At 46.1% G+C, this 16,773-nt stretch overlaps 1 protein-coding gene across 1 annotated transcript; it reads right to left on the bottom strand.

The window, feature by feature from the left end:
- Positions 1 to 6,986: 6,986 nt before the first annotated feature.
- LOC307237786 (elongation factor 1-alpha-like) lies at positions 6,987 to 16,100 on the bottom strand (the record flags this gene model as incomplete). Its single annotated transcript, XM_080010549.1, has 8 exons — positions 6,987 to 7,099; positions 7,201 to 7,435; positions 8,059 to 8,315; positions 12,035 to 12,185; positions 12,487 to 12,777; positions 13,120 to 13,299; positions 14,150 to 14,300; positions 15,805 to 16,100. 8 exons carry the CDS (start codon positions 16,098 to 16,100, stop codon positions 6,987 to 6,989), a joined length of 1,674 nt encoding a protein of 557 aa, XP_079866675.1.
- Positions 16,101 to 16,773: the final 673 nt, after the last annotated feature.

Genomic DNA, 16,773 nt, shown 5'->3' with positions numbered 1-16,773 from the left:
GGAGAAGAGTGAGTTCCACGCCACCACCGTTCAGTTCCTGGGGTTCGTCATCACCGAGGGTCACGTCCAGATGGATCCTGCCAAGACCGAGGCCGTCCGGGACTGGCCACCACCCACCTCGGTCAAACAGGTGCAGCGCTTCCTCGGGTTTGCCAATTTTTACAGGCGATTCATTCGGGGTTTTAGCACGGTGGCAGCTCCCCTCACCGCCCTCACTAGGACATCCACAGCCCGCTTCGCCTGGACTGCGGAGGCTGAGGGGGCGTTCAGGGCTCTCAAGATGCGGTTCACCGCTGCCCCTGTCCTGGCCACCCCAGAGCCTACCCTACCCTTCGTGGTGGAGGTGGATGCTTCCGATGTGGGAGTGGGGGCCGTTTTGTCCCAAAGGACTCACGACAGGAAGCTCCATCCATGTGCTTTCTTCTCCCGTCGCCTCACCCCAGCGGAACGGAACTATGACATAGGGAACCGGGAGCTACTGGCAGTCAAACTGGCGTTGGAGGAGTGGCGGCACTGGCTGGAGGGGGCCCAACACCCATTTGTCGTCTGGACCGACCACAAGAACCTGACATACATTCAGGAGGCCAAACGCCTCAACTCCCGTCAAGCCCGATGGGCCTTGCTCTTCAATCGGTTCAACTTCATCCTGTCGTATCGTCCCGGGTCCAAGAACCTCAAGCCCGATGCTCTCTCCAGACAGTTTGACCCTCCTGAGCTGGTTGAACTCCCCGAGCCCATTCTCCAGAGCTCCTGCATCTTGGCTCCGGTCCGCTGGGGAATCGAGACGCAGGTCCGGCAGGCCCAAAGGAGGGAGGCGGATCCCGGCAACGGGCCCCCGGGTCACCTGTTTGTCCCGAAGGCTGTCCGATCACAAGTCCTGCAATGGGGGCATTCATCCCGCCTCACTGGCCACCCGGGGATCTCCAGGACCCTCGAGTTCCTCCGCAGGCGTTTCTGGTGGCCTACCATGGAGCAGGACGTCCGGTCCTTCGTCGCTGCCTGCACCATCTGCACCCAGAACAAGAACCCCCGGTCACGTCCCATGGGGCTGCTGCATCCCCTTCCCATCCCCAGTCGGCCCTGGTCACACCTCTCAGTGGACTTCATCACCGGCCTTCCACCGTCTCGGGGCCACACTGTCATCTTTGTCGTTGTAGACCGGTTCTCCAAGGCTTGCCGTTTTATTCCTCTGCCCAAGCTCCCCTCAGCTCTGGAGACTGCTGAGCTCATGGTGCAGCACGTTTTCAGGGTGTTCGGCCTGCCCCTGGACGTGGTGTCAGACCGCGGTCCGCAGTTTGCATCCCGGTTCTGGAAAGCATTCCACCAGCTCCTCGGCGCCTCCGTCAGCCTGTCCTCCGGTTTCCACCCGCAATCCAATGGCCAGACTGAGCGGGTCAACCAGGACCTGGAGACAACACTGAGGTGCCTCGTGTCCTCCAACCCTGCCTCCTGGAGCGACCATCTAGTGTGGGCGGAATACGCTCACAACACTCTGCGCTGCTCTTCCACTGGCATGTCCCCGTTTGAGTGCCAGTTTGGGTACGTACCTCCTCTGTTTCAGGAGCAGGAGGCGGAGGTGGGAGTGCCGTCAGCCCAGCGGTTCGTCCAGCGGTGCCGACGGACCTGGCAGAGGGCTCGTCAGGCCCTGCTGAGGACATCCCGTCAGCAGCAGATCCAGGCCAACCGACGGCGCAGACCAGCGCCTATGCTCCGTCCGGGCCAGAGGGTCTGGCTGTCCACCAGGGACCTTCCATTACGGGTGGAATCACGCAAGCTCGCGCCACGGTATGTTGGGCCCTTCAAGATCGTGCGGCGGGTCAATCCTGCCGCATACCGTCTTCTGCTCCCCAGGTCGATGAGGATAAACCCCACCTTCCACGTGTCGCGGCTCCGACCGGTGGTCACCAGCACCTTGGTGCCCACCACGAGGCCTCCTCCGGCGCCTCGCATCATCGACGGTCAGCCCGCCTACACGGTCCGCCGGCTCCTGGACTCCCGCCGGGTCCGCGGGGTCCTGCAATACCTGGTGGACTGGGAGGGTTACGGGCCGGAGGAGCGCTCCTGGGTTCCGGCCCGGGATATCCTGGACCCCTCTCTGATCCAGGATTTCCGCCGTCGCCACCCGACACTCCCTGGAGGAACGTCGGGAGCCGTTCCTAGACGGGGGGGTCCTGTCAGGGTTCGCCCGGGTCCTACCAGCATCAGCCACTAGATGCCGCCAGTACTGCCTTTTCAAGGTTGCTCTGCTTCACCTATTTCTGTTCCTGATTACCCTGCCTCATTAGATGATATGTTTCACCTGTGTCTCTTTTGGTCATCCCTATTTAGACCCTGTCGTTTGTGTCCTCGGGCGCTCAGTCTTGAGTTTGTCTAACCTCATGACAACGCTCTTGTCCCAAGCTCCCGAGACTTCTTATTTGTTTTTGCCCAGTTTTGTACTTGTTTTGAGTAAAACCTCTATTTTTGCCACCTCGCCTCTGCCTTGTTCTCTGCACCTGGGTTCACTCAGCACACCTCCTAACACCCTCCTCCTCCCTCCTCCTCCTTCCTCCTCCTCCCTCCTCCCTCCCTCCTCCTCCCTCCTCCCTCCCTCCTCCTCGTCCCTCCTTCTCCTCCTCCTCCTCCTCCCTCCTCCCTCACCTCTCTTTCCAGCTTAGTGAGGTGTTTTGATCTCATTATCATTCTCAAACATCCACACGGGATAATCTGTGGAGCCCCGAGCGTCTCCCCGGCTCATGGCCCTGGCGCCGAGGGGCCGCGCTCGCTGTTACAATCAAACTGTTTTTTTTGATTCTGACGGAATGGAGGAGGAACCCAGGTGAAAAAAAAAAAGAGGACAAAGAAGCGGTGGGTGCAGAACAGTGGGGAAAAAACATGGAAGTCTAAATGAAAATCAGCATGAAGCAGAGCTGGAAATGAGTCGACCAAAGTAAAACAGGTTGTGGGGTTGGACGCCGTCGTGTGTCAAGCAGCGGTTGCGGAGGAACATGTTCAAACAGGATTTTTAAGCCGATTCAGCGATGAAAAAAATTGCTTTTCAAACCACACTTTTATTCAATTTGCTTCCTGTTGACGTTATTAAGCCATTTCCGACCATTTTTTGTGACAGTAGCAGCCGGTTTGATTGATGTGGTTGATTCCTGATGATAAATGTCGAGGCTCAGCCTTGTGGACTGATACTGTCTGAGACGCTGGGATGAGCTGAGAGCTCGAATGAGTATGAGTATAACGACTATAACGACTATAACGACTGGAACGACTAGAACGACTGGAACGACTAGAACGACTAGAACAACAAGAACAACTAGACCAAGTAAAACGACTAGAACAACAGGAATGACTGGAACGACTAGAACGACTGGAATGACTGGAACAACTAGAACGAGTAGAACAACAAGAACAACTAGACCAAGTAAAACGACTAGAACAACTGGAACGAGCATACAGATCTATTTGGACTGATCTGCTTTTTTTATTCTCGTTATTTTAGGTCTTAAAACTCCTGATCTCCTGTGTATTTCAGCCTCCGTTTGGAGCAGATCGGCAGGGTTCCTTCCGCTTCTCTTTCGAGGGCGGCCCGGCTGTTTATCGCCAGGGAGACGATAAACAGCCGGAGGAATTCTGGGACGACTGGGCGAGGATGCGGGCTTGATGAGGCCTTTTCTCCAAAACCCCCAAAATGTCGTTTCCAGCCTCGCCGCACAATGCGCGGCACAATGCGCGGCACAATGCGCGGCACAATGCGCGGCACAATGCGCGGCACACCTCCACAATACCCTATCTGCAAGACAAACCACCCCCGTCCGAGGAACCATTGTTTCCATTCAGCTGAAACAGTCGCGGTGCCAAGGCCCTCGCCGCTCGGCGCGGCCCCACCGGGCGGGGCACCGAGGGAGAAGACAATGCCGTCCGGCGGCAGTTGGACGGTTCTGGACCGAGTCCCTGCGCGGGAGCTGCCCGGAGGCGGCAATCTCCCAGATAACACCTCCCTGCACTCAGACGGCGGCAGCCTTGGCCCGACGCCGCCGGCGAACACGGATAAACAACGGCTCATGAAACACAGAACTGAAAGACAGCAACAGCTTCCTTACATGCACGTGTGCGTCAGTACGTCTGTATGTGTGTCTGTATATTTGGGCTGTGATTCAAAATATATATTTTTGCCCAATTTGCTGTGATTCACCGATGTTGTTTTCCCTTGAGAATGAGGCTGGTAATGACTGACGTTAAAAACTCACCAAATTAAACTAGAATCGACCCAAAGACGTGGATTCAAAATGAAATATTCATTAATTTGTGAACTCAAGAGCGTCATTTGCTCTTTTTCTCATAACATAGTAATTGGTGTGATTGTGTGTCTATGCACGTGAGCGTGTTTTTGCGATGTGTGTGCGCGTCTCTCCTTTTTCTGTCAATTCATATAATTATGTGCGTGCACGTGTGCTGGAAGAACATTGTATTTCTATTGTATTTCTACGCAGCCTGAACACTGGTGAAATGACATGGAGCAGCAGAACTCACTGGGGTTAGCACATGCTGCATTCATAATCATAATAATAATAATAATAATGATGAAGCATAATATAAACATTGCTAAAAATTGAAGCAGGTCTTGATAAATGATGAAGAAATATCTTGTGTTGTGAGGTTAATCATACTGAGGAGAAGCTGGAAACACGTTTGTTCTCCACCCGACTGGAATATTGAACAGGACGTTCAAAGCCTCTTCAGAAGCTTCGCTGCACGAGCGGAAAATGCAAATGAAGAACGTTTGAAAGCGACGGAGTGACGTCCGCGCGGCTCCCAGACTGACAGTGACAGCACACTTTTAACTTTGCATTATTTCAATTAATGTTGAAATCACACCACGCAAGATGGAAACGCCGGGCTGCGGCGAGGACTTTAATTTAACTATCGATTAGACTCCTACTTTTAGAGTAATGGGCTGGGGTGGCGCTGCAGCACAAAGCCATTTGGCCATGGTTGGCCGGGGGGCAGCTGGGTGGGTCCCCCGCTGGCTGGGCTGGAGTCCTGGTGGCTTGCACCTGGTGGCTTAAGGGACCTGGCAGGGCTGTGGAGAGCACTGCTGGGTGCCTTCCGGGGCCCCTGTGGGTCTGCTTGTTGTTGTGGGTGTGGGTTGGGCTGCGGGGGGCGGCTGTCGGCCTTTGCTCCCGTGACGCAGTTGCCAGGGATGGTGGAGGGCCCATATATATGGCGGTCCAATCATATGGTCCCATCACACACACACACCACCAACACCTGCTTTGAACACACCCCAGCACCCTCCTGGTTGCATACCTCTCCTTTTCTCCCTTATTTACTGCCATAACTATGATGTGACCAGCTGTAGTTCTAGTTTTCCTGGACTTAATTATCTGTTTTTCAATACATGTTGTTGTCTGATGTTTATGTTTCCGTTTAATTGTCTCACCCGTGGTGAATCTCCCCCTCTTGGAGTAGTGATCAGTTGTTTATAGACCCAAACATAATAAATTGGTGGTGCTTCTGTATCACCAAAAACTGTGCTCTTGTCATCTTATAGGTCATCGACAGGACAGATTTTATGACAGAGTAAACTCCACTTGCAGACTAACGCTGTCCTAGATGCAATGGAACAAATGCTCTGTGTTGTATGTCCAGCATGCTGACAGCACAGGTAAAAAAAATGATAATAATAATAATAGAAAAAGGTTGAGGACCACAGTATAGGTAAGTAGTGGTCGGAGAGGTGGATAGAGGTCAGAAGAGGTTAATAAAGGTCGAGATAGGTCTGTAGATAGGCTGGTAGATGTCGAGAGAGGTTGGTAGAGGTCAGTAGACCACAGTAGAGGTCGGTAGGGGTCAGTAGAGGTTGGTAGCGGTTGGGAGAGGTCCTCAACAGAGGTTGGTAGAGGTCCTTAGACCAGAGTAGAAGTCAGTAGAGGTTGTGAGAGCTCGGGAGAAGTTGGTAGAGTTTGGGAGCGCACATTCGATTTTGATGGAGGTTAGTAGATGTTGATAGTGGTTGGTAGAGCTTGTTAGACAAAAGCAGAAGAAGGTACAGGATGGTAGAGGTCAGTTGTGTTCGGTAGAGGTTAGTAGACAAGAATAGAGGTTGGTAGGGGTCGTTAAAGGTCGGTAGATATTGTAGAGGTCGGTAGACAACAGTAGAAGTCGGTAGAGGTCGGTTGAGGTCTGTAGAGGTCAGTAGAGGTTCATAGAGGTCAATAGAGGTTGTTAGACCAGAGTAGAGGTTGGTAGAAAAAAAAAAAAAAAAGGGTCGGTAGAGTTGGGTAGAGGTAGACAGACAGACAGGGTGACAGATAGATAGATAGATAGATAGACAGACAGACAGACAGACAGACAGAGAGAGAGAGAGAGAGATAGACAGACAGACAGACAGATGTGGTATACCAAAATCTACCGACCTCTACTGACCTCTTCTGACGTCTATCGATTTCTACTGGTTTCTACCGACCTCTTCTGTGGACTACTGACCTTTAACGACCTCTACCAACCTCTACCAACTCCTACTGACCTCTACCAACCTCTACCTACTGCTACTCTAGGCTAACAACCTCTACCAACTTCTATTGAGCTCTAACTGACCTCTCCTGACCTCTACCGACCTCTACCTACCTCTACTGACCTCTATCGACCTCTACCTAACTACCGAAATCTACCAACCTCATCCCTGGTCTAATTACTTCTACCGACCTCGACTGACCTCTACCACCTACCTACTGACCTCTACTGGTTTCTATCGACCTCTAATCACCACTACTGACCGCTACCAACCTCTTCTGTGTTCCACCGAACTCACACTGTTGGAAAACAGTGTGAGTTTAGATAGATAGATAGACAGACAGACAGACAGACATGTTCAGAGTTTTTCTTTTCTGATGTTTGACTCACTTGAGTTCACTTGAATATGAATCTTTTATTTTATTGATGTACAGAGAACAGTTCTATTCTATTCTCTAGATTCTTCTCTTTTCTTTCTTTCATTACTTCCTGTCTTTTCCTTTCTTATTTCCTCCTTTGGCATCCACAGCTTGCACCACTTCCTTCACCACTCCAACAGCAACCGTGGCCTTCATGTCCCTGACGGCAAAACGTCCTGAGGGAGACAAGGGACAGTGTCAGTTATACATGTTGGAGGTCCAGGTCCAGCTCTAGACTAGGCCTTGGTCCAGGTACTGTACATGTCTGCTGTCGTACCGAGTGGTGGGAACATGGAGAAGGCCTCCACCACCATGGGCTTGGAGGGGACCATGGACACCATGCTGGCATCACCACTCTTTAAGAACTTAGGGTTCTCCTCCAGGACCTTTCCTGAGCGCCGGTCTATCTTCGAGCGGATCTCATTGAACTTGCAGGCGATGTGGGCGGTGTGGCAGTCCAGCACAGGGGTGTAGCCAGCATGGATCTCCCCTGGGTGGTTCATCACGATCACCTGGAGGCCACAGTGACAGACTGAATGGTCAGCAGCAACCAGCCATCAGTTATTTCTGAATAATGATGCTTTCTGTTCATACATTACATTTTGTCATTTAGCGGACGCTTTTACCCAAAGCGACTTACAATTATTCAAACACCGACGGACGCAGCCATCAGGAGCAATGAGGGGTTAAGGGTCTTGCTCAAGGAACTACAGCATGCTCGCAGGAGGAGCCTGGGATCGAACCAGCAACCTTTAGATTACTAGACGACTATATAGCAATGAAAATGGAAGACTGGGTCAATAGATAGATAGATAGATAGATAGATAGATAGATAGATAGATAGATAGATAGATAGATAGATAGATAGATAGATAGATAGATAGATTGTAGACACCAGACTAGTTAGTTGTAGAACCAGACTGGATAGTTGTAGACACCAGACTAGTTAGTTCAAGACACCAGACTAGACTAGTTAGTTGTAGACCCCAGTCTAGTTAGTTGTAGACACCAGACTAGACTAGTTAGTTGTAGACACTAGACTAGTTAGTTGTAGACACCAGACTAGTTAATTATAGACACCGGACTAGTTATTTACGTCAGACTAGTTCTAGACAGCAGAATAGACCAAACTGACCTGTGCCAGGAAGGACGAGGTACCGCGGGGAGGGTTGTCGTTGGCGTTTCCGGCCACATATCCTCTCTTGATGTCCTTGACGGAGATGTTCTTGACGTTGAAGCCAACGTTGTCCCCGGGCTCCGCCTCAGGAAGGCTCTGGTGGTGCATCTCGATGGTCTTGACCTCACTTGAGATCATGGGAGGAGCAAAGGTCACCGTGGTGTTGGGCTTCAAGATGCCAGTCTCCACACGCCCCACTGGGACGGTCCCGATGCCTGGAGGACCAAGAGTACAGTCCTGGTGAAAACCCTGATTCCTGTCTATCTGCAGCAGGATGTGGACTTGATACATGGAGATGCCTCTCCAAGCTGCCACACCACTTCACAGTGTGTTAAACTGTTAGAACAACGTGTTACAGTAATGTTACAGTGTGTTACAATGTTCGGACACTGTTATTACAATTTGTTGCAAGGAGTTACAATGTTCTTACACTGTTATTATAATGTGTTACAAATAGTTAGAATGTTCTTACACTGTTATTACAATGTGTTGCAAGGGTTACACTGTTCTTACACTGTTAGTACAATGTGTTGCAAAGAGTTACAATGTTCTTACATTTACATTTAGTCATTTAGCAGACGCTTTTATCCAAAGCGACTTACAATTGTTCAAACACCGACGGACGCAGCCATCAGGAGCAATTAGGGGTTAAGTGTCTTGCTCAAGGACACTACAGCATGCTAGCAGGAGGAGCCTGGGATCCAACCAGCAACCTTTAGATCACTAGACCACCAGCCCTACCGCCTGAGCTACCATCCCCATGTTACAGTGCATTTGTGTTATAATTAGTACTTTGTGTTACAGTGTGTTGTCAATGTGTTGTTACAGTTTTCTTATGCGATTCCAGTGTTATTACGGTGTATGTTACAGCATGTTATCAGTATGTGGAACAGTGGGTGACAGTGTGTTGTTACAGTGTGTTGTTACAGTGTGTGTTACAGTGTGTTATTTCAGTGTTATTACAGTGTATGTTACAGTGTGTTGTCAAGTGTGTGGCACAGTGTGTGGTAAAGTGTCTGTTACAGTGTGTTGTTACAGGGTGTGTTATAATGTGTTGTTACAGTGTATTGTTAAAGTGTGTGTTACAGAGTGTTTCAGTGTTGTTACAGTGTGTTACAGTGTGTGTTACATTGTGTTACAGTGTTGTTACAGTGTGTGTTACTTTGTGTGTTACAGTGTCTGTTACAATGTGTTACAGTGTGTGTTACAGTGTGTGTTACAGTGTGTTATTTCAGTGTTATTACAGTGTATGTTACAGTGTGTTGTCAAGTGTGTGGCACAGTGTGTGGTAAAGTGTCTGTTACAGTGTGTTGTTACAGGGTGTGTTATAATGTGTTGTTGAAGTGTATTGTTACAGTGTGTGTTACAGAGTGTTTCAGTGTTGTTACAGTGTGTTACAGTGTGTGTTACATTGTGTTACAGTGTTGTTACAGTGTGTGTGTTACTTTGTGTGTTACAGTGTCTGTTACAATGTGTTACAGTGTGTGTTACAGTGTGTTACAGTGTGTGTTACATTGTGTTACAGTGTTGTTACAGTATGTGTTTCTTTGTGTTACATTGTAGTTGCAGTTTGTGTTACATTGTCGGTTACAATGTGTTACAGTGTGTGTTACAGTGTGTGTAACAATGTTGTTACAGTGTGTGTTACAGTGTGTATTACAGTGTGTGTTATATTGTTTTACAGTGTGTGCTACATTGTGTTACAATTTTCTTACACTGTTATTGCAATGTGTTACAAAGAGTTACAATGTTCTAACACTGCTATTACAATGTGTTACACTGTTTTAAGGTTTCATCACAATGTTATTTGACTGTTGCTTCAGTGAATTACAGTTTTATCACAATGTGTAACAGTGCATTAGTGTTATAATTAGTACTTTGTGTAACAGTGTGTTGTCAATGTGTTGTTACAGTGTGTTGTTACAGTTTTATTATGTGATTCCAGTGTTATAACAGTGTATGTTACAGCGTGTTATCAGTGTGTTGCACAGTGTGTGACAGTGTGTTGTTACAGTGTGTTATTACAGTGTGTGTTACAGTGTGTTAATTCAGTGTTATTACAGTGTATGCTACAGTTTGTTGTTACAGTGCATGTTACGCTGTGTTATTTCAGTGTTATTACAGTGTATGTTACAGTGCGTTGTTACAGTGTGTGATACAGTGTGTTATTTCAGTTTTATTACAGTGTATGTTACAGTGTGTTGTGAAGTGTGTGGCACAGTGTGTTATTTCAGTGTTATTACAGTGTATGTTACAGTGTGTTGTGAAGTGTGTGGCACAGTGTGTTATTTCAGTGTTATTACAGTGTATTTACAGTGTGTTATAGTTTGTTGTTACAGTGTGTTGTTACAGTGTGTTACAGTGTGTTTCAGTGTTGTTACAGTGTGTGTTACAGTGTGTGTTACAGTGTGTTAATTCAGTGTTATTACAGTGTATGCTACAGTTTGTTGTTACAGTGCATGTTACGCTGTGTTATTTCAGTGTTATTACAGTGTATGTTACAGTGCGTTGTTACAGTGTGTGATACAGTGTGTTATTTCAGTGTTATTACAGTGTATGTTACAGTGCGTTGTTACAGTGTGTGATACAGTGTGTTATTTCAGTTTTATTACAGTGTATGTTACAGTGTGTTGTGAAGTGTGTGGCACAGTGTGTTATTTCAGTGTTATTACAGTGTATGTTACAGTGTGTTGTGAAGTGTGTGTTACAGTGTGTTATTTCAGTGTTATTACAGTGTATGTTACAGTGTGTTGTGAAGTGTGTGGCACAGTGTGTTATTTCAGTGTTATTACAGTGTGTTTCAGTGTTGTTACAGTGTGTTGTTACAGTGTGTGTTACAGTGTGTTACAGTGTGTTTCAGTGTTGTTACAGTGTGTGTTACAGTGTGTATTACAGTGTGTGTGACATTGTTTTACAGTGTGTGCAACATTGTGTTACAGTGTTCAAGTTCAAGTTCAAGTTCAAGTGATCATTTGTCACATACATATACATACGGTCATGTGTTACAGTGTTGTTACAGTGTGTGTTACTTTGTGCTACATTGTGGGTTGCAATTTGTGTTACAGTGTCGGTTACAATGTTGTTACAGTGTGTATTACAATGTGTGTTACATTGTTTTACAGTGTGTGCTACATTGTGTTACAGTGTGTGACAGTGTGTGTATCAATGTGTTATAGTTTGTTACAGTGTGTTACATTGTTTTTACAGTATGTGTAACAGTGTGTTAGAGTGTGTTATAGTGTATGTTATAGTGTGTTATAGGGGGATGGTGGCTCAGGCGGTAGAGCTGGGGGTCTAGTGATCTAAAGGTTGCTGGTTGGATCCCAGGCTCCTCCTGCTAGCATGCTGTAGTGTCCTTGAGCAAGACAATTAACCCCTAATTGCTCCTGATGGCTGCGTCCGTCGGTGTTTGAACAATTGTAAGTCGCTTTGGATAAAAGCGTCTGCTAAATGACTAAATGTAAATGTAATGTAATGTGTTACAGTGTGTTACATTGTGTGTTACAGCATAATATGTTATGTGTTACATTGTGTGTAACAATGTTGTTACAGTGTGTGTTAAATTGTGTGTGTATTACAGTGTGTTACAGTGTATTTTAAAGTGTGTGTAACAATTTTGTTACAGTGTGTTACAGTGTGTGTTACATTGTGTGTTATAGTGTGTGTTACAGTGTGTTACAGTTTGTTACAGTGTGCTACAGTGTGTGTTACATTGTTTGGTATAGTGTGTGTTACAGTGTGTTACACTGTGTTACAGTGTGTCACAGTGTGTGTAACAATGTTGTTACAGTGTGTTACAGTGTGTGTTAAATTGTGTGTATGTTACAGTGTGTGTTACAGTGTGTTACTATGTTGTTATAGTGTGTGTTACATTGTGTGTTACATTGTGTGTTACAGTGTGTGTTACAGTGTTTTATACAGTGTTGTTACACACCTCCTATCTTGTAGACATCCTGGAGCGGCAGCCGAAGCGGCTTAAAGAGCAAGCGTTCTGGAGGTATGATGCTGTCCACAGCATCCTTCAGTGTCAATCCCTTAACCGTCGCAGTCGCTTGCTCCTTGATCCATCCCTTGTACCAGGGCATCTGTTGAGGAGAAGCAGATGAGGAGACACCCAGTCCCAGGGACAGTCCTGACCCTAATCCAGCACCAAGGACAATCCTTAAGCAGTACCAGGGACCATCTGACCCCATCGCAGTACTAGGGACCCCCCTGTCCCTCACCGAGGACGAGGGACTGTCTTAAACCAGCACCAGGGACTGCCCTATCCTCACTCTGTACCAGGTGGAATTCTAGGCCAGTAACAGGGACATTCCCAATCGTAACCCAGTACCAAGGATAGTCCTAAACCTGACCCATTACCAGGAGGGGCAAAGTTGTGTTTACCTTATCGCTTTTCTCTATCATGTTGTCGCCAATCCAACCACTGATGGGGACAAAGGGAACAGTTTTGGGGTTGTATCCGACCTTCTTGATGTAGTTGGTGACCTCTTTCTTGATTTCTTCGAAGCGCTTCTCACTGTATTCTGCAGTGTCCATCTTGTTGACACCCACGATCATCTGCTTGACACCCAGCGTGTAGGCCAGCAGGATGTGCTCCCGAGTCTGACCTGTCTTCGAAATCCCAGCCTCGAACTCCCCAGTGCCAGCCGCCACGATCAGCAGCGCAAAGTCTGCCTGCACACCACGGAAATGTTTGGGATTGATTATATCATCAATAATCTAAATTATTATTCCACCTGCTGTCTCCATTGTTCCATTCTGTGAGTTTTTGGAAGAGTCCAGTTCAGGATGTGTAGTACATAATGTCATGAGTTATGTATATATGTGTAAATATATAATTTTTTTTATAAATACAGTATTCTATATATATATATAGACAGTATATATATATATATATATATATATACATACATACATATATATTCTGATGTACTGATGCTGAGAAGATCTGTGTCTCATTTTGTGAACCTATTGATTCTTTAGTATTGATAAGATAAGATAAGATAAGATAAGGACCTGGGAGGTTCCAGTGATCATGTTTTTGATGAAGTCGCGGTGCCCCGGGGCATCGATCACAGTGAAGTAGTATTTGTCGCTTTCAAACTTCCAGAGCGCGATGTCGATGGTGATCCCTCGCTCGCGCTCAGCCTTCAGCTTGTCCAGAACCCAGGCGTACTTGAAGGAGCCCTTCCCCATCTGGAAGGAGGTGAAGAACAGGGGGAGCACAGTGGAGGTGAAGAAGAAGTATTATATTGATATTGTCTATTTATCGTATTTTTCATACTTTACTTCTTTTCTATTGTTACTATGTTTTTATGCCATGTCGAGGTGCTGAAAACTAAGAACTTTACTCCCTTAAACCTGTACTATATTACTGCAACTTATCTCTGGAGATTTCAATGTATTTACTGTTGTCACTTTGCCACACTTGCTCAATATGCTATTCCCTACTTCAACTATTTGCACTTTTTGCGTTAATTCTAATGCTTGACACCACTCACACTCATTTTTTATGTCTTATTTTCTTGTGTCAGAATGCTATGTTGCTGCGTTGGTCTTTTAGCATTAATAAAGTATCTTATAACTACTTGGTGCTTGTCTGATTGCCATGTATTCCTTTCTTATGGTGCTGGAGGAGTTGATGTTGTATATAATATTTTGTGGTGAATAGGTAGGCAGAGCAGGTTGTCTAGTAATCGAAAGATTACCGGTTCGATCCCGGCTCCTCCTGGTGGCCTGCTGATGTCTCCTTGAGCAAGACACTTAACCCCCTAACTGCTCCCCGGGCACCACTACATGGCAGCCCACTGCTCCGAGATACGTCAGCTACTAGGATGTAAAATGTGTTGTCACAATGTTATTATAGTGTTTTAATGGTGTTGTTACAAGGCTATAACAGTGTTGATATGGAGTTGTCACAATGTTATTACAGTGTTGTAATGGTGTTGTCACAATGTTATAACAGTTTTGTTATGGAGTTGTCACAACGTTATTACATTTTTATTTCAATGTTGTTACGGTGTTGTGACGATGTCATTAGTCTCACCTCATTAGCCTCCTTCTCGAACTTCTCCACCGTCCTCTTGTCGATGCCTCCCAGTTTGTAGATCAGGTGTCCCGTGGTGGTGGACTTCCCTGAGTCCACGTGTCCCACCACCACCATGTTGATGTGTGTCTTCTCCTTTGGCTTCTTCCCTCTGCACATCAAACAAATATTACTATACTGTATTACTATACTACTATAGTGTATTAGTATACTACTATACTGTCTCACTATACTGTCTCACTATACTACTATACTGTATTACTATACTACTATACTGTATTAGTATACTACTATAGTGTATGACTATACTACTTTACTGTCTCACTAAACTGTCTCACTATACTACTATACTGTATAACTATAATACTATACTGTCTCACTATACTACTATACTGTATTACTATACTACTATACTGTATTAGTATACTTCTATACTGTATTACTATACTACTATACTACTATACTGTTATACTATACTACTATGCTGTCTCACTATACTGTCTCACTATACAACTATACTGTGTTAGTATACTACTATACAGACTCACTACTCACTATACTACTGTATTGACTCACTGTACTACAGTACTATACTTTCTCACTATACTATGATACTATCTCACTATACTACTATACTGTCTCACTACAATACTGTACTGTATCACTATACTACAGTTGTCTCACTATACTACTATATTATTTAATTATACTATTGTGTTGTCTTACTCTACTACTATACTACTATACTGTATCATTATACAAATATACTGTGTTAGTATACCACTATACAGACTTGTTATACTACTTAACTGTCTCACTTTACAACTTAACTACTATACTGTATCATTATACTAATATACTGTCTCACTCTACTTCTGTACTCTATACTGCTGTACTGTATTACTATACTACTGTACTGTAAGAAAAAAATACTAACAACACTATTTCATTCATGTTTTTATAGCATCTTGCAGTTGTATCTGGTTGAATTTCAGATGCACTGCTCTGATTCATCCAGCCTCTCATGGAAGTCCCTTTGGATAAAAGCGTCTGATCAATGGATACATGTAAATGTGTACAATTCCAACCCCAAACAGCCCTGCAGCAAGGCACTGCAGGCAGCAGGGAGCGCTACTGCCGAGCTGGGCGGCACTACACAATCAAGGGCGTTCTAGAACTACAAGGGGTGGGGCTTCACATTCCAGGCCTCACGCAGATTTGAATACTTAAAAGTTTCAAAACAACATTTACGTAAACAGCAGCTTATTGGTGATTATCTGTACCTTTGATAGATTATCAATACATTGATCACCTTTCAAATGTATTGATAAATTGATGAAAGATATAAATGTAATGCAAGATATTAAAGATCATTTTTCACAAAGTCACAATTAAACCTTTGAGGTGTTTTCTCAAATATCTAAAAAGATTCTTCTCAAGATCTACATTTAATATTATTATATAATATATGTAATATTAACATTTAATTTTGAAGTTTATTTCCATAAAGAACAGGTTCAGCAGAGCTCTGCTCAAACTCACTCCATCCTGCAGCAACTTGGGTTCCAAGTGTTCCAGGTCCAGGTCCAGGTGCGGAAAGGAAGTGCTGCAGCAAAGCGAGATCTTTATTAGCCCCCTCCCCATCGTAGTCCGACCTCCTCCAGGTCCTGGACCAGCCTCCTCCCCATCGTAGTCCGACCTCCTCCAGGTCCTGGACCAGCCTCCTCCCTATCGTAGTCCGACCTCCTCCAGGTCCTGGACCAGCCTCCTCCCTATCGTAGTCCGACCTCCTCCAGGTCCTGGACCAGCCTCCTCCCCATCGTAGTCCGACCTCCTCCATGTCCTGGACCAGCCTCCTCCTCATCGTAGTCCGACTTCCTCCAGGTCCTGGACCAGCCTCCTCCCCATCGTAATCGACCTCCTCCAGGTCCTGGACCAGCCCCCTCCCCATCGTGGTCCAACCTCCTCCAGGTCCTGGAACAGCCTCCTCCCCATCATGGTCCAACCTCCTCCAGGTCCTGGACCAGCCTAAACATCTATATTTATGTTGAGTAGGAAAAGGTGGGATGTCTTTCAACCAGTTGGAACCTGTTTGATGCTCTGGAGCCGATGGTTATCCTGCGTGTGTTGTTCTGAAAGACTGTTCAACCGACCAACTGGTCAAACGAGCAGCTGATCAACCGAGCAACCACTCAACTGATCAACCGAGCAACCGCTCAACTGATCAACCAAGCAACCGCTCAACTGATCAACCGAGCAACCGCTCAACTGATCAACCAAGCAACCGCTCAACTGATCAACCGAGCAACCGCTCAACTGATCAACCAAGCAACCGCTCAGCTGATCAACCGAGCAACCATTCGACTGATCAACCGAGCAACTGTTCAACTGATCAACCGAGCAACTGTTTAACCAATCAACTGAGCAATCGATCAATCCATCATCTGATCAACCGATTGGTACTTGCTCCTTGGTACTTTTTGTACTTACCTATAAAATACAGTACCACCGGGTTTAGCACCTTCCCGTCTCACTGACTGAGTGGTACCTTATGTACCATCTGGAGCCTTACGTTCACAACATGCTGGTCTTTGAGCGATTTCCAGAGTTTTAGCCCAAAACCT

Source organism: Zeus faber (genome assembly GCF_960531495.2).
Source record: "Zeus faber genome assembly, chromosome: 12".
In the NCBI taxonomy this organism is placed as follows: Eukaryota; Metazoa; Chordata; class Actinopteri; order Zeiformes; family Zeidae; genus Zeus; species Zeus faber.
This window is presented reverse-complemented; position numbering and strand designations above follow the sequence as displayed.